Source organism: Nerophis ophidion, linkage group LG06 (genome assembly GCF_033978795.1).
Source record: "Nerophis ophidion isolate RoL-2023_Sa linkage group LG06, RoL_Noph_v1.0, whole genome shotgun sequence".
NCBI lineage: Eukaryota > Metazoa > Chordata > Actinopteri > Syngnathiformes > Syngnathidae > Nerophis > Nerophis ophidion.
In genome coordinates, this window is record NC_084616.1 from 39,460,636 (window position 1) to 39,478,638 (window position 18,003).

Here is an 18,003-nt window from a genome sequence, read left to right on the forward strand (position 1 = left end):
GAGAAAAAGCCATACCCTTTAACATTGATGGTGAACAGTCGCTGTACTTCAGTGGTGCTTCGACTCACTGTGGCAGCAAAGGACTTTCCTTGGCTGTAACTGAAGAAAAGCATCTGGAGCACATGGGAGTAATAAACTGACACCCCACCTCCAGCAACCTGACCGTTGCTATCCTAAAAGTAAAGCAAAAAGAATCAATACAGCTCAGACAGTCCAAAAATGGGCATAACAAGAAAAGAGTATATTTGTTGACATACTGTATTTGTATTAGAATATGAGAGTGTAGATTATTTTGTCTCAACAATTTTGTGTTTTGCCCTGCTTACCTTCAAGTCTTCATGGGTTATATCTAACACGTTTGTGACATAGAAAGGGCCATGCTGAGCACTGCTGGATTCATCCATAACCTGGGTATACATGTAACCCGCAGAAGACATGATGACAATGATGTTTTTTCCCTCCTCATTGAAAAGGAACGTAGCATCACGGATCTTGGAACTTGGCAGGAGGAAGTAGTACATGGGACTCAGTGCATCCACAGACAAGTCATAAATCTGTTCAAGAAGGGATGATTAAGATCAACGTAAGAAAAAACTGTCAAAAGTCTTGGACTCATAGGTAAATATTTTTTCCCTAACATATACCTTAACAAAATCAGCAGTTATGATTGCTAGCTCTGTTTGCGAGCCAGGCAACCAAATCGCTTTGATGATGAAGTTGCCAGTAGCGAGTTGTGGGTGCAGCACCAGATGGTCTGACACAGAGCCTGTGCTGCTAAATGTAAGCACATGGCAGTCCTGGAAAACAAGACAGAAAAAAACACATTTGAAAAAATAGAAATGTGGTTCTTACTCGTTCTTCAGCCATTTTTAACCTATTAAAAACCTGCTAATCATGTGTGAGGATGTACCTTCAGGCCGCACACAGCCAGGTAATCTTCATTACAAGGGTTGCCTGTGAGACTGAGGACAGTGAAAGGGACAGGAGCAGAGGCCAGACGCGTTAACGTCAGCTTCCTCTTGCTTGAGTCAGCTTGCTTCAGGAGGGTGGACAGTTGCAGTACTGTTATCTGCAATGCAAACATACTAGGTTATGGATTGCTGGTAGAAAATGTTGTACTCTGTTGGACTGCTGACCTTTCCCTTTTCATGGCTGACTGCAAGGTGTTGGCGGCGGCCATGAGGAGATGACAAGACACACATGGCAACCCGCCTAAGCACATGAGCACTTATAAGCTGGCGGATTGTTTGTCCCTGGTCGCCACTGTAGTTCATTCTCACATTTTCAAAAGCCCCTTCTTGAGAGCCAAGAGTGGGGACCTGACAAAAAAAGTGTAACAGTAACTCAAAAGAGTCCCTTATTTATTAAAAAATGGAATCAGGTTTTGTATTCAACCCAAAAGAGATGACCTTACCATTAATTGATCCGTCATATCCACACTTTTGTCTTGAGTGTGAAGTTCATTGAGGGCTTGCTGTGCCCGGCTGCTGCTTCCTACTGCCGATGCTTGCTGGAAGTTGGTCTGGATGGCTTCCATTAAAAACATGAGCATCTCAAGTATGACGGCCGCAGTAGACGATGCGTTCTGTGGGGGGAAATGACAAAAAGTTCAAAACAGTGCATAAGTAGGAGTGCCTTTAAACTAACTTGGTGAACCAGGAATATACTATATTATTTTCCTCACCACTTGGGAAAGCAGCTCTTCCTGGCAGCCTTCAATACTTCTGCACACACTGCTTTTCTTGGGTCTGTCCTCATCACCAGGTTTGCCATCACAGATAGTCACCTTGCCTTTGTCACAGGGTGATGCGTTCTGGTGGCGACACCCACTGTCTGGCATGCGCAATTCGCTTTGGAATGCGGAGGATTCCTTCAGAGTAGAGCCTATGCCACTGCTTGGGCTACGTTTTACTAAGGCCTGTTGACAACACAACATGATATGAGCCAGCGAAAAATAAATAAAAGGCAATGCTGACATGCACATGACTATGGGAATGTATCATATAAAGTTTCTGACTTCCGAGCTTTGGCTATGTTTACAATTAGGATATGTTAAAAACATTTGCGAGTGATACAGTACTGCCTTCAAATAAAATTACATAAGACTGGAAGCATTAGCACAATAATTATTGTGCTAAAAGGCTGCTGTGCATGCAAGAACATTATACTGACACTTTAAGCTACAACATCAGTAATAGTGATTACAAGGTATGCAAACTAATAAAAGCGATATAGTCACAATAACAATAAATGTCAGTGATGGTTTATCACATGCAAAAAAAACAATTAGGCTTAGCTAGGAAAACTGGCTTTCCTAATAAAATGTATGTGATATATACAATGTAATACAATTGCTGTCATTTACTGGGAATGTGCATTCTAGCTATATAGCCCTAAACAAATGATAAACTGGATGGAAGTCAATGGGGGAATGACTTGCAAGCCAAAGTTACCGCTGTTGTTCTCTTCCCATGATGACCTGAAGTATTCGGTCTCACCTGGCAGCTGCCATCCTCTTTGGCACCGCAGTCACAGAAGAAAGAACCATATTTGGCATAGGAGATCTCATGGTCTTTATGACAGACCTTGGCGCACACAGTGCACACACCTACCCCATCCACCATCTTACAGGTGTGACAGTGGTACCTATAGAATGAAATGGGCAAGATGGTGCATAACGGATCTGTTTAGTACTGACAATGCCACCGCTATTTCCATGTTTTAGGCAAACAACAGGAAATAAATAATGCATGGCTTTCACCATTCCTTTCTTAAAACTTGCACATTTGTTTATCATGTCTTTTACTCAGAATTACTCAGAATTTTTACTCGTCTTTTACAAATAATTGTTGAGACAAATGTTAAAACGTTTTTAAGTTTGAAACCAAAAACACGACACAATCAAACATCTAATAAACGTTTTTTTACCAGTGCTGGTTCATGAACTCTTTTTGAGTTATGGTGAAGGTGCAGAGCTTGTTGCAAAGAGAGTCTTCATCCTGTCAGTGAATGACAAATAGTGTTATAAATCTTCCAAAAACCTGTGCATCAACCTCACAATTTTTTAGGAACATAAAAACTATACTACATAACAAGAATGCTTTTGAAAAATGTTATTTAGCTATTTTAATTAGGTTATATGACTTACTTTTGACAAAACCTGTATTACTATTTATTACAAAAATGTGGAACCCATGACTTACCTTATTTTTTTAAGTACCATTGACTGCAATTTAAATAATTAAATTTTGCTCTTATAGTCCTCTACTGTCCAGGGACTTATTTTCTGAGTTTGTAAACAGTATCAAAAACAAAACAATATTTTAAGAATAAAAAATTACGACTGAAGTATCAACAGATAGTATGATTTGTATTGTTACTGTCAATATTTGTATCAATCCCCCCACCTTTGTTTATATTCAAGAGCTCTTCCTTGTGGTCTAACCTTTATAGGATCAAAGCTTCTACAGATGTGAAGTGAATTAAATTATCTAGAGACTCAAAGCACAATTAAACCTATTATCTACATCTTTAAGCCACATTTATACCAGTGTGGGTGTCACTGGGAGCAGGTGGGTAGTGTCACGGAGACGAGGATTATTGACATAGAAGTGGCTTTGCATTGTGCAGGCACATTAGCCGCTAATGAAGATGCTATACGTTGAGGACGTTTTCCTTTGCTTGTCGCTTTCAAATTTTTCATCGAGAATGCGTCATCAACATGCATTATCACAATATAACAATAGTAATAAAAGCTCTATTGTCAGTTAAATGATATAATTTATATCATATATATTGTCTATATTGTGCTACTCTTATCTGTGTTGTGCACTGACAAAATAAGACCTCTTTTCAGAAGGGGCAGGTACAGAAAAAGGGCTCTTACAGAATCCTCTGCCTGGGAGTCATCTTCCTCTACAGCTAGTTCTTCTACCCAGTCCGAGTCGACCTCCATGGCTTTCTCTTCTCCATCCATTAACAATGTGGAGCTACCTTGACCATTGCTTTGCCTCAAGGCATTCATCACATCAGCCAGATAAGAGATGATGTGACAGGAGCATTCCAGCATGCTGGCATGCTAAAATCAAATTATTAGCAGAAATACTTTTAAAATCATAATTCTTGGCACAATTACGAGGGAATTGCAAACACATACCTTTCCCTGTGACGTGTTTGTGCTCACTTTTTCAACAACATTCTTTTGAGTTAAATACTTTTTGCTGTAAACGAAAAAAAACAGGCAATGTTTACATTTATTAACGAGGTAGTGTCTTATTAGTGAAAGTGATGTATTACCATCTGGCAAGCCAGTCAATAACTGCCCTGTGCAGTTGCAGGTGGCCCGCTCCTTGCCCAGCGCTAGCCAGAGTCGCCATGATGACCATAAGCTCAGGGAATCCTGTTCCATCCCCATTGGCCAACAAGTCTGTTGCCATGGGGATTAGTGTGCTAAGGAGGACAGTGCACACTCCTTCCCCCACCTGGCTATTGTCCCGCACTATATGAGTGGTAAGGACCTGCAAAAGCTGACGATTTTCCTGCCCTATTTCCAGCTGCTCGGAGTCCTTGGGTGGGCTGGCTGTCATGCGCGTCAGCCAGGACTGCAACCGTGAGGGTTCCACACAAGCAAGCTGTGCCAGGGAGCCGCAAAGACAGAGCAGACTGGGGTTTGGGCTCTTTTCCGCTTGGGGAAAAGCATTACAAAGAAAGTTAGTTGGCTCTAACTTCACAATAATGTGAATTAGCAGCATAGTACACATACCAGGTACTTTTGCAACCTAATGCATTTAAAAATATAAAAAAATATTATATGACAAGTGACATCAGCAGACTTACTTAGTTGGAAAAGCTTTGTGAAAAATTTCAGCACCCTATTGCAGAATTTTGCAGACAGGTTTTCGTTGGCTGTTGCCATCATAATTTGGACAAGCTCACCACTGCAAAGAAGAGAACGTGATGAGTAGGGATTTCAGGGTATGAAAATGTCTTATCACGGTTATGATGACAAAAATTATCAGTTAATATTATTGTGGTATTTTTTTATTGTGCTCAAAATTTCGAAAAAGTATTTATGCTGAAATCTTTTAACCAAGTTTTATTAAAAAAAACAACACATTCAAAATGATTTATTTTGTACAACATTATTGTAGATAAAAACACTGTTTCATGGACCTTGAGTAGAAATTGAATGTACATATGAAAGCAACAATAACAACATAACTAAAATAAACGTGAAAATTGTGCAAGATACCACTTTATGGACATAAAAGATTCAACAATAAAAAACAATGTAAGCATTTTAAAATATGGCACCTGATCGCCATAAGACATAACTGCACTTTTTGTCCATATAGATAAACATATTGTTCATATATGAGATCTAGTCTTTTACATAGGGCTGCCAATTATGGCAATTTTTATCAATATTGAAATCATGATTACTGATTATTAGATAAAACACTGTTGGGGCGAGGTGTGTATGCAACACTAATATGTAATGTATAATAAAAAGGTTATAGATAAAAATTATCCATATATCTAAAGACAAGTATTTGTTTTTTTGTTCAATAGTAATATAAACGTGTTCGCTTTTTGTCACTGTATGATGCCATTATCTCTATTTTTATATTTTGATAGAGGGAGGTATTTTTTAAAGTTATGTACATTTTATATGTAAAAACCCCGTTTCCATAAGAGTTGGGAAATTGTGTTAGATGTAAATATAAACGGAATACAATGACTTGCAAATCCTTTTCAACCAATATTCAATTGAATGCACTACAAAGACAACATATTTGATGTTCAAAATTATAAAAAAAAATTTTTTTGCAAATAATTACTAACTTAAAATTTCATGGCTGCAACACGTGCCAAAGTAGTTGGGAAAGGGCATGTTCACCACTGTGTTACATCACCTTTTCTTTTAACAACACTCAATAAACGTTTGTGAACTGAGGAAACTGATTGTTGAAGCTTTGAAAGTGGAATTATTTCCCATTCTTGTTTTACAGTAAGTAGACCTTCAGTCGCTCAACAGTCCGGGGTCTCCGCTGTCGTATTTTACGCTTCATAATGTACCACACACTTTCGATAGGAGACAGGTCTGCACTGCAAGCGGGTCAGGAAAGTACCCGCACTCTTTTTTTTACAAAGCCACGATGTTGTAACACTTGTCTTGCTGAAATAAGCAGGCGCGTCCAAACGTTGCTTGGATGACAATATATGTTGCTCCAAAACCTGTATGGACCTTTCAGCATTACTGGTGCCTTCACAGATGTGTAAGTTACCCATGCCTTGGGCACTAATACACCCCCATACCATCCCAGATGCTGGCTTTTGTACATTGCGCCTATAACAATCCGAATTGTTATTTTCCTCTTTGTTCTGGAGGACACCACGTCCCCTGTTTCCAAATATAATTTAAAATGTGGACTCGTCAGACCACAGAACACCTTTCCACTTTCCATCAGTCCATCTTAGGTGAGCTCGGGGCCAGCCAAGCCGGCGGATTTTCTGGGTGTTGTTGATAAATGGGTTTGGTTTTGCATAGTAGAGTTTTAACTTGCACTGACAGATGTAGCCTCCAACTGTAGTTACTGACAGTGGTTTTATGAAGTGTTCCTGAGCCCATGTGGTGATATCCTTTACACACTGATGTCGGTTTTTGATGCAGTACTGCCTGAGGGATCAAAAGTCTGTAATATCATCGCTAATGTGCAGTGATTTATCCAGATTCTCTGAACTTTTTGATGATTTTACAGACCGTAGATGGTAAAATCCCTAAATTCCTTGCAATAGCTCGTTGAGAAATGTTGTTCTAAAACTGTTCGACAATTTGCTTATAAAGTGGTGACCCTCGCCCCATCCTTGTTTTTGAATTACTTAGCATTTAATGGAAGCTGCTATTATACCCAATCATGGCACCCAACTGTTCCCAATTAGCCTGCACACCTGTGGGATGTTCCATACAAGTGTTTGATGAGCATTCCTCAACTTTATCAGTATTTATTGCCACCTTTCCCAACTTCTTTGTCACGTGTTGCTGGCATCAAATTCTAAAGCTAATGATTATTTGCAAAAAAAAAAAATGTTTATCAGTTTGAATGTCAAATATGTTGTCTGTAGCATATTCAACTGAATATGGGTTGAAAATGACTTGCTAATCATTGTATTCCGTTTATATTTACATCCAACTCAATTTCCCAACTCATATGGAAACAGGGTTTGTATATGTGGATGCTGTATAGGCACAGATCCCCTAAAAGTTTGAGCAGAAATATGTCTAATAGGAATTAAATATATACAATAAAACATTAACAGAAAGCTATGTAGCATGAATGGTTTTTAAAGTAATACCTTTGTGACATGAAAAAAATAAGCAATGTAAAACAAAACATGGTGTTTACTTTTTGATATCAATATAGAAAAAACACAAAGCAGTTGACTAATGAAGATGAGGTGCAACAGTTTGGCCAACAAAAATAAACAGAAGTGATACCTTGCACATCGAATACACAATATTCACTGCCTGTGTTCAGTTTGATGAGATGACAAAACATTATAGCAAGTATTGATTTTACTTAAACACTGATGCAGTTTGCAGTTAAATAAAAGACGAGTGAACATCCTAGTAAACAAACTAAAGACTTTATAAACAAGTTTTAGCGACGTTCCAGACATTGAATACTGCATGTTTCCTCACGTCATTAACTCCTCAGTTACAGCTGATGGACGCTGTGTTGAGAAAATAAAAGCAACATCAAATAGTTTTCCCCTTTGCTGCATACATTGTGTGGGACATATGCGTCTGTCTCCAATATTGCCCACACCTGCCTCCATCTAAAAACAGCAGCGCACTCTTAAACGCACGCTGAGACTCCACGGAAATGAAGCGAGGGAAAATGAAGTTAAACCAAGTGCTTGGCTCTGTTTACTCCAAGGGGTATCTCCGTAGCAAAATCTCTGTAGTTTGTTCCGCCATGATTTTCAAGCCAAACGACGCTAGTGCGCATGTGCCAGCGCTGCTGTGACTTTGTTTCCAGGAAGTAAGCAGTATTACTTAAAATGCATTAATAAATGAAGGTTTTTATTGTAATTAAAAATTGTATTTACTAACTGTCAGGAATTTTATCGCGGTTTATCATTATGCCGTTTACCATTACAACCCTAGTGATGAATGAATAAATTGTATTCATGTGCAGTAAAGTCATATTGTAACCTCAGTTGAGAAAATACCTGAAGGAAAAGAACTCTTCCATGGCTTTGCGGACCTGTACGCTCTCCAGTTGTTTTTCAAGGTACTGAAGACACTCCTCAAGTACAGATTCATCCAAACCACTGGAATCATGAGGTCAAGAAAAGAGAGCTTAAACAAAAGGAAATTCGACTTTTATGTTATATAAATTACCTGTTGGGGTCTGAGTGATTTGCAATGATGTTATAACACCCGGTTACCAAACGTTCATAAACGCATCCGAGGAAAGCATCTGACTCAGACGGACCAAGGATGCGCTCCAGTGATGTGGTGCTGATTTCTGCCAAACTCTCAGTGCTGCTCTCCAAGAGAAGGGGCATTAAGGTTTGCACTAATTGTGTAGGATTTAGCTCCTCTGTGCTGAAAGACAAAGCAAACAGCAAAATTAGCAAAAGGAATAATTCAAGAACATTGAGGATATTTTTATAATATCATTAATATAATACATTCACAGATCATATATTTCCATCACTTACACAATAAGGTCACTGGAGACGCGAACCAAAGACAGCAGGATGTGTTTCAAAGAGGATGCCAGAGGTAAAGACTGGCAGCTCAGAGTTCCTAGGTGCGCTGCTTGGATAGCACTGATGTAACTCTCTGATGGAATGGTATCATTGGCAAACGCATTTCGCTGTGAGGGGAAACAATCCAAATCGGAAGTCATACAATTGCAAATTTGTTGAATATGGTACTAATGTGGTAATTCTGAGCTGATTACATACCCAAGATCCAATGTTGGGAAATTCATTAGTATGGATGCCATTCCATGTCTCACATATCGTTTGAACAGCTGGTGGTAAGTTCTGCATAATATTCTGCCCTGAAAAGGTTTATTTAAAATAAGACGTTAAAGTGTGCATTTGACGTTTACCGTAATTGACATAACTGATGCTACTGCTAGATACCCAGCAGGTTGGCTTTGCAGCGAGTGGAGCCGATGGACAGCACAGCAGCATAACCTTGGAGCTTGGCATCTGTCAGCTTGTTTTCCCCTTCCTCCGGGATGTTCATTAGTAGATAGGACCTGAGACAATTCCGTGTTTATATTTGTAATCTTTCATATGGGCCCAACAGGGTTTTCCAAATTTTTTAGGCTCAAAAGCCAAATTAAAAAAGTGGATCCCTAGCACAAACAACTAAGACAAAGCTCACCTTGTAAAGGTTGTGTAGACATTTGCAAGTTGTAGCGTGGCAGACATCAAGTTCTTTGTGATCTCTGACGACTTGTGAGCGTCTGTTTCAATGGCAACCTTTGACAAATGTTCATCCAGGGAGACCTGCACTTTAGAGATGACTGCATCTAGCGTGTAGATGGCTTGTAGAGAGGGCAGCTGATCGAGCTGAACAATAACATTTGGATCTACACTGGAGAACATTGAAATCTGCAAAGTGAGAGTAACAGTTCCATAAACAATTGGTTCTGACTGTATTGTTTATTTTTGATGATTGATATTACCTGTCTGGCAAAGTACTCCTCCGCCAGCTCCACATCATATTTAACTGTGCTGCACTTAGCTACAGTCATTTCAATTAAAGTGGCTGCTTGGTCTCCTTTCATTCCCTGCTTCACCAAGTGTTCCTACCAAAGATGACATGCACAAAAAAGGAGACTATTAATTTCTACCTACAGAAATCAATCTTTAATACTTCATAAATATAGTCCTTAAGCTCAGCAAACCTTGATCCAGTTCACATAAATAGGCACTCTAAGGCGTGAGGACCATCGCAAAGTGTGCAGGATGTCACTTTCACTGGGATCCCCACACCCGGACTTGAGCTGCTCCACGTAGGCTTTGGAAGGTGGCAAAGCCCCCAGGATCCTCCACAGCACTAAGAAAAAGTACTGAAGGGAACAGGCTTCCTGCAACACACAGTTGTGTTATTTGTTTCAAACCACATTTAAATCGATTGACAGAATTAATTCACGCAAGCAAGATTTTTTTGACTTTGCTCTCACCATAGGAGTGATGGGTTTGTTCTCCTGCCTTCTTGCTGTGTCAAACTGAGAGCCAGCTGCCAGCAGTGAGATTAACCAAGTATAAAGTGCATCGTAATTCACTGCTCCATTGAACAGCTTTGAAAAAACCTGTCAAGGGGAAAAATAGAGGACATTCAGAGCTCTAGTCACAATACCTTAAGACAAATATATATTAAAATGCAAAGTGGTCTCACCTTGTTATCTAGTCTACTGATGTCATCTTCAGATGCCTCAGGGGACAAAACGCAGTAGAATTTTGGCTGAGCATTTGAATCTAGAAATGGGGCAAAAACATAATACTGTTTGCTCTGTCATTGAAACAAGTACCAACATCATCAAGTTTGAAATGTTCTGTAAATATTCAAACATTTGGCTTGTGAGAGAAACATTTCCACTCACTGGCTGAACTGTGCTTTGCCCAGTTCTCCTCCACCTCTCTAAAGCCATAGTAAAGCGGAAGATTGCTGCGCTTGCTACCATCATTCAGAGAACTTGGTCCAGTTGATGGAGGAGTGAGGAGATTGTACTGCACCTACAAATAATAAGGTGAAGTTTAATTAATTATGTTAAATGGTCCAGAAATCATATACAATAAAATGTTAAGGAATATAGGATGTACCTGTTCAAAAAGGTACAAGGGAGCCTTGGAGTAGTGGCGCAGCAGGTAGTCAAAAACCAGCAGCAGGCGAGCAAGGTTGAGGGGCACAGCCTTCAGCTGGCTGTCTCTACTCTGTGCCACTTCAGTGATGGCTTGGGTAACCAACGTGAGTACTGTCCTATGGCCACGCTCTGACAAATTGTGGAAGAGCAGTAGCATGAGCTGAAGGTGCTCCACATTTAGGTCATCCTCTCCCTGAACAGATCCCTGAATGGTGTGCTGCTTCAACGTTCCCAGAAATCTATGGCAGGAACAAAACAGCAAAGTGGCAAAGTAAATAAGACTGCAAATGTTTTTTTCTGCACACAATAACAGTACCTTTCCCAGACTTTCATACACTCAGGCACATCTGGTTCTCCTTGAACACTGGCTTTGTGCTGCCATATGAGGAGGAGTCTGGAGAGGACTGAAAGTGACTGAGGGTGAATGTATAAAGGCCAAGGACCTTCTGAGAAGGGTGAAACACCCAGTTGCTGGAGAAGGGTGTTCTAAAAGAGAAAATAGCAAAAGTGGTATCACTTCATGTATACCACAATGTGTTTGATATCATGGCAATATGGACATGAGACACAATTATTAGACGGACAACAATATTGGAGAACTGTACCAAACAACTTTATGAGCTTATGGTCAGATCTGGGGTAAGACAGTAACTGCATAGGTATTGACCATTTTTGTCAAGGTATTTTTGTTGCAATGTAACTTATACCCTGCAAGATGTAGATAGAAATTCATCATATTTGCACTAATGTTATGCTTCTGAGCAAACTATACACTGTACATGAAAAGGTTAACAGTAGTTGCATTATTTAATTCCTCTTACTTGTAGGGCTGGGGAAGGCAGGTCTGATGTTACCAAAGTGTGGTTGAAGTGATACAGCGCTAATGAAAATGTCTCATCTGAAGATGCTAAGGGAGAAAACACATGTATCCAATCTTTGAAGTCCATAACAAACAAAAGAAAACATGTTTATGTATATTCAGGTGAAATAAATAAATAAAAAAATCAGTATATCTTGCAATTGTTCATTCACGTCAGCAATTCTACTTCTAATGTGAAACTAATATGTGATACACACTCATTGCATACAAAGAGAGATATGTTAAGCCTTTTTTAATAATTTTGATGGCTTAGTTTTTGAAAACCCCAAATTTTCTGAGATTTAAATTTTGAGGTTTTCATAAGCTGTAGAGCATAATCATCAAAATTATGTCAAAATAAGGCTTGATATATCCTGAGTTGCATATAATGAGCATAAGACATACTGTATATTAGTTTCACCTTGTAGATCTAATTGCCGGAATAAACAAACCTTTGCATGATATTCTATTTTTTTGTTTCACACGTATATGGTATACCTTTCACATCTTTATCCACATCTTTTATGATGCTGGCCAAGGTTGCCATGTGTTGCTCTGTCAGAGACACACTCAGGTAGTTGCGGATGAAGTTGTTCCTGGATTTTAGCATGGAAGTGGTAATGAAGTTCAAAATGCTGGAGGCCAAACTGAGGAACTAACATAACAATTGATTATTATGACAAACTTTAAATTGATCTGTGACTTTGAAATGCCATATGGAAATATATTCTTACAAGCTCTGGATCTTTACGACCCGCCAAAATGTTGCCATTCTCGCTTGTATTCTGCTTGCTGGGGCTCTTCAGTCTGGGAGAGGTCTCTAGAGGAGGGGGTGGTGGAGGTGGAGGAGGAGCTACTTTGTCTTTGGTCGGTGAGATAGTCTCTTCAAACCAAAGTCCCAGGATGGGCTCACTGTCATCGTCTGCAATGGAACACACATTCTATGACCATTTGATAATGAAGAAAATGTCTTAAGATCATTCAGGTATTTAGGAATGAGGTGGTGAACTCATCAGATTTGACATTTTGTTGCACCTCCAATAATAATAAAACATATATCGCTTTCTATTGGTGAACATCACTAAACAAAAAATAAAATAATGACATTCAGAGATTTCACCTTCAACACTAATTCACTTCATATTTATTATTATTACTACTTAATACATGCAGGATGGTGATCATTATTATTTTCTTTCCTCCAAAGTCTATAAAAAATACAGGCCTTATTGTTCCACATTCAAAGTGCACATATACTTGTTCAACACAATGTTACTCTGATGAAATGTTAATACAGGAGGTAGCAGTCGCATTGTGTCTATGGTGCTGTAAATGACAACGTTACAGGAAATCAAAGAACCATAAGAATCTACATGCTTGGGTGTCGTTATGCCGTTATTAATACGTGAAAACATGCATGAGGACATGGTGTACCCACTTAAGACAATGTAACACAATTTGTGCAAAAGAGGCAAATGAGACAAACCCTTCTTATGCCCACTTTTGTATGACAAATTGTATTCCAGAAAGTTACATAAACTGAAATCAAAATAGCAAGCAGCATTACTATGCAGAAAGTGTCGCTGACAATGCAAATTTTACTTTCATGCTTCAGTACCATGCATCAAAACAAATTAGTGCTCAGGGGTGAAGATTTAACTATATGTCATACAATAGCTACACCACATCTGATGGAGACTGACGCAATGTTTTTGATGAAGCATACTCCATTGTTCCTAATATTTAGTACCTCCCAACTGGATTATAATTGGCAAAAAACATGAACAAATCTGCAGTGCAAATCAGCGTTTCTACTAGTTTTCTGATATAGTTATACATTTTTCCACAGACAAATTACATTTTCTAGCAAATAAACTCATAGTTTAAGTAGATATTCACATTGGCATGCGACAAAAAAGATTGTCTCAGGTGACAGCGGGACGCAGCTTAATATGCCTAAGCTCACAGTACAAGCACAACAGGAATTGATCATATTTAAGAATAATACCACTGATTTTTAAGTGGGTTCTATTGTTTTTTGCAATCAACATTTTAAACATGTATAACCCATAACAGAATGCACATAAACATTCATATTTAATGATCAAAATATGAAACCATAAGTAATACTGCCAAATTTTAATGTTCGCAAAATAAAATAGGGAATGTGCTTAAGCTAAACTGTGTGACGAAAATAGCTCTTGTTTATGTCATATAACTTACCTTAAATGTGAAACAGTGAAAGCAATTAACCGTACAAGAAGTAGAAAATTCAACACTCAGTGGGTATATAATTTATAAAAACTAAACTACTTTATGGAGGACCCACATGATCAGACCACTGGTATTATCCTTTGAAGCACATTGAACCACAGATGAACCTCTTTGACAAAAAGTATTATTTGAATTAAGCCAATTAGAAGAAAAAACACCCTCCACACAACTGTCATTTTGACAAAGTACTTTCCTCTGTGGCTCTTTTCTTAGCTAATGTGACTGTAGCTCATAGCCTACATAGTGAGACATACAATAACAAAATGAGTGCGGGACAGTGAAGTGTACACCAAGTCTGTGACCTGAGGACAGAAAACTGCTGACCTGAGACACAAGCTGCACATGTCTTCTCCTGTCTTCTCTCTGCTGAGATAGTAGACACTGTCAACTGCGCTATCATATTGGATGACTGGACAAAAATGTTAATGACATTTTTGTGAGTTTGCTGCATGTCTTTAACCTTCTAACTGCTCTTATAAACATGACTGACGTACTGACACTAACTCAATGACTAACACCCAGCGATGACTGTGCTTTTTACACTAACTGTGATGTAGACTGGCTTTGGACATACTAACTGGTCGAGCTGTAAAGCAACCGAGTCACAGTATATCCTAAAGTGAACATTTTCAATGTGCATACAAAGATGTTTTTTATTTCTTTGTCCCAATAACTACTGCTATACGATTTCAATATAAAAGATTCAAGGTGAAGTTACAGTCAAAGGTGCAAAGGACTTAATAGATTTAGAAATCAGAATTCAGGTAAAACAGTAAACAAAGGCATAATTTTCTGTTGTGTTGCAAACCTGAGGCATGATATGAAGGATCTGTCAGTTGAGGGGTGGCTTAGTGCTCCGTCAAAACGAATTCCTTACCTTGGCTGCTGTCCTCCTCAGTGCTGCTGAAGTCATCCTCATAGTAGGTGTTGGAATCAGTGGACGCACTGGCATCACTGCTGACTGAGCCTTTTCTCTGACGCTGGAGCACACAAGCCTGATGGAAGACAAACAAAACTCATGTCATGTTAGAAAGATAGACAGCACGACATTCCTTTCTTTTGGGTTCCTTTGTTGTGTTTTTTTAACTAATTGTCTCTTTGGCCACCAAAAACAGAACTGCATTTCTATTTACTGTGATAACAATCATGAGTTAGAATTTCAGGTATCGGTGACAATACCTTCTTATAGGCAGTGGAGAGAAGGGTGAAGAGCAGGTTGGTCAGTGGTACAGAGTCAATGAGCCTCTGGACCCTCTGGATAGAAGTACTCTGTGCCATGATGTTGAGCTCAGCTGGTGGTCCATCACTTGCCCAACTCTGTGAGTGGAGGACGAAAATGGGTTGGCGTTAACCTTCAATAATCATGACCAAAGCACGTTGTATTGATTCGGAAGCAAATTTGGTTCTTCTTACTCTGTGCAAAGCTTCAACTTGCAAATCTTGGAAAAGTGATGTTAAAAGCTTGATTGCGTGGTTGGCCAAGATTACTGACAAAACTCCAAATCCTTGGTGCCTTGGGAAAAAAAAATGTGTTCTATAAATAAACTTGCCTTATATATGAACAATGCATTATAGCCACTCTTAATGGGCTGCTATGATGATTCTATGACTATTCGTCCTCATTTTCATGTACTGTGTAAATTACCTATATTATCTAGTCATCATTTACCCTTTGCCAGGACCCAATTTAGGTGACCCCGCACCATCCTTGGTGCGTGCAGCAATATCTCGGACACGCAAGGCTGCCAATGGATCCTTCTCTTTGCCCTTGTCTGCCAGGGCTGTGGGGCTCAGGTTAAGAATCAGGTATAGACTGTTTAAAAGGCACCACGCTCCGAGCAGCTGGAAGTTCTGATAATGCTACAGAACACAAAATATCAACAGCAATAAATGAGTAACATATTATTCTTTAAGCGGCACTCCCAAAACTACAGTCTCCCTCCTACCTCTCCTCCAGCTCGACGAGAATTGCTGATAGCTTGCCCAATCATTTCGTAGATCTCCAACTACAGAAAAATACATCAATCAGTGTGACAATATACATTTATTTTCCCCACACATGTTTTATGTAACAGGGATATTCAACTAACTTTGTTTAGAGCGCCATATTTACAGAAACCATGGACTGGGGGGGGGCAAACTTTACCGTTCACCATTAGTCTTATTTTGTATATTTCAGGGAACCAGCGTCGTATATATTTATTTTAGTCTATTTACTTGGTCTGTTACAGGAGCGCTATGCTGTTTTTAAGAACTACAAACATATCTAGTCAAAAATCATCTCTGACAGCACTCAAGTGTTTTTTACAATCCGTTGCAAAAAATATGACACGACAAAAAAAGAAACCCAAAGTATTTTTTCAACTGGGAATAAATGCATTTTAAGAAGTTGAATATTAAATTAGGTTACATTTTTGCTTACAGAGATGAGAGTTAATTTCATTTATTTATTTATTGTTATTTAGGATAAAGTTATTTACCTTCCAATACAATGATGAACAATTCTACCGAGAAATAAACGTGTATATCCTTTTTGGTTACTTGCATTATTGTTATATGTTATGATTACAATACATTATAAACAATGTATGGTTTTAGCAGGTATTTCCTCAGTTAAAGACCAAGCTATGAGTCTCTTAAGAAAGCCAACTATTTTTCATCCATCCATCCATCTTCTTCCGCTTATCCGAGGTCGGGTCGTGGGGCAGCAGCCTAAGCAGGGAAGCCCAGACTTCCCTCTCCCCAGCCACTTCGTCTAGCTCTTCCCAGGGGATCCCGAGGCGTTCCCAGGCCAACCGGGAGACATAATCTTCCCAATGTGTCCTGGGTCTTCCCCGTGGCCTCCTACCGGTTGGACGTGCCCTAAACACCTCCCTAGGGAGGCGTTCGGGTGGTATCCTGACCAGATGCCCGAACCACCTAATCTGGCTCCTCTCGATGTGGAGGAGTAGCGGCTTTACTTTGAGTTCCTCCCGGATGGCAGAGCTTCTCACCCTATCTCTAAGGGAAAGCCCCGCCACCCGGCGGAGGAAATTAATTTCGGCCGCTTGTACCCGTGATGTTATCCTTTCTGTCATGACCCAAAGCTCATGACCATAGGTGAAGATGGGAACATAGATCGACCGGTAAATTGAGAGCTTTGTCTTCCGGCTCAGCTCCTTCTTCACCACAACGGATCGGTACAACGTCCGCATTACTGAAGACGCCGCACCGATCCGCCTGTCGATCTCACGATCCACTCTTCCCTCACTCGTGAACAAGACTCCTAGGTACTTGAACTCCTCCACTTGGGGCAGGGTCTCCTCCCCAACCCGGAGATGGCACTCCACCCTTTTCCGGGCAAGAACCATGGACTCGGACTTGGAGGTGCTGATTCTCATTCCGGTCGCTTCACACTCGGCTGCGAACCGATCCAGTGAGAGCTGAAGATCCCGGCCAGATGAAGCCATCAGGACCACATCATCTGCAAAAAGCAGAGACCTAATCCCACGGCCACCAAACCGGAACCCCTCAACGCCTTGACTGTGCCTAGAAATTCTGTCCATAAAAGTTATGAACAGAATCGGTGACAAAAGGACAGCCTTGGCAGAGTCCAACCCTCACTGGAAACTGCCGGCAATTCGGACCAAGCTCTGATACTGATCGTACAGGGACTACTTTTACTGTAGGTAAAATATTGCATAGTTTTTAAAAATGAAAACAATATGCAATTATTTACTTAATGTGTGACACCATCATACAGAAATATGTTGATTGACAGTCTGAATGTAAAATGTCTTCCTTCACTTGTTAATTGTTGCAGTTTAATTCATATAAATGTATAAAACATAAAAATCGCAACTCGAATCACAATCTTGGGAGAGAAAAATCACTATTAGGTTTTTGATCAAAATTGTGCGGCCTTCCTTACAGGAAAACTTTGCTGTTTTTAGGCACCTTCTGCAAAAAATTTTTATAATTGCATTATTGTGTCTT

The 18,003-nt window shown here is 39.6% G+C and overlaps 1 protein-coding gene across 13 annotated transcripts in view; it reads right to left on the bottom strand.

The window, feature by feature from the left end:
• ubr4 (ubiquitin protein ligase E3 component n-recognin 4) overlaps nt 1-18,003 on the bottom strand; it is a 62,453-nt gene that overhangs the window by 27,733 nt on the left and 16,717 nt on the right. For 7 of the 13 annotated variants that reach the window (XM_061903720.1, XM_061903716.1, XM_061903714.1 and 4 more), the window contains exons 10-44: nt 15,975-16,034; nt 15,698-15,888; nt 15,442-15,541; nt 15,208-15,345; nt 14,906-15,023; nt 14,353-14,394; nt 12,489-12,676; nt 12,253-12,409; nt 11,717-11,802; nt 11,212-11,381; nt 10,855-11,134; nt 10,635-10,767; nt 10,430-10,509; nt 10,215-10,343; nt 9,936-10,118; nt 9,714-9,836; nt 9,410-9,639; nt 9,163-9,281; nt 8,980-9,077; nt 8,731-8,888; nt 8,408-8,614; nt 8,236-8,337; nt 4,837-4,937; nt 4,297-4,684; nt 4,157-4,220; nt 3,887-4,078; nt 2,929-2,999; nt 2,454-2,646; nt 1,685-1,918; nt 1,415-1,585; nt 1,137-1,319; nt 911-1,069; nt 645-797; nt 327-554; nt 16-173 (exon numbers count right to left, since the gene is read on the bottom strand). In XM_061903720.1, coding sequence (XP_061759704.1) covers nt 16-173; nt 327-554; nt 645-797; nt 911-1,069; nt 1,137-1,319; nt 1,415-1,585; nt 1,685-1,918; nt 2,454-2,646; nt 2,929-2,999; nt 3,887-4,078; nt 4,157-4,220; nt 4,297-4,684; nt 4,837-4,937; nt 8,236-8,337; nt 8,408-8,614; nt 8,731-8,888; nt 8,980-9,077; nt 9,163-9,281; nt 9,410-9,639; nt 9,714-9,836; nt 9,936-10,118; nt 10,215-10,343; nt 10,430-10,509; nt 10,635-10,767; nt 10,855-11,134; nt 11,212-11,381; nt 11,717-11,802; nt 12,253-12,409; nt 12,489-12,676; nt 14,353-14,394; nt 14,906-15,023; nt 15,208-15,345; nt 15,442-15,541; nt 15,698-15,888; nt 15,975-16,034 — 5,387 coding nt within the window. The remainder of the gene's footprint in view (nt 1-15; nt 174-326; nt 555-644; nt 798-910; nt 1,070-1,136; nt 1,320-1,414; nt 1,586-1,684; nt 1,919-2,453; nt 2,647-2,928; nt 3,000-3,886; nt 4,079-4,156; nt 4,221-4,296; nt 4,685-4,836; nt 4,938-8,235; nt 8,338-8,407; nt 8,615-8,730; nt 8,889-8,979; nt 9,078-9,162; nt 9,282-9,409; nt 9,640-9,713; nt 9,837-9,935; nt 10,119-10,214; nt 10,344-10,429; nt 10,510-10,634; nt 10,768-10,854; nt 11,135-11,211; nt 11,382-11,716; nt 11,803-12,252; nt 12,410-12,488; nt 12,677-14,352; nt 14,395-14,905; nt 15,024-15,207; nt 15,346-15,441; nt 15,542-15,697; nt 15,889-15,974; nt 16,035-18,003) is intronic. The other 6 variants (XM_061903723.1, XM_061903721.1, XM_061903722.1 and 3 more) reach the window with 4 other exon arrangements.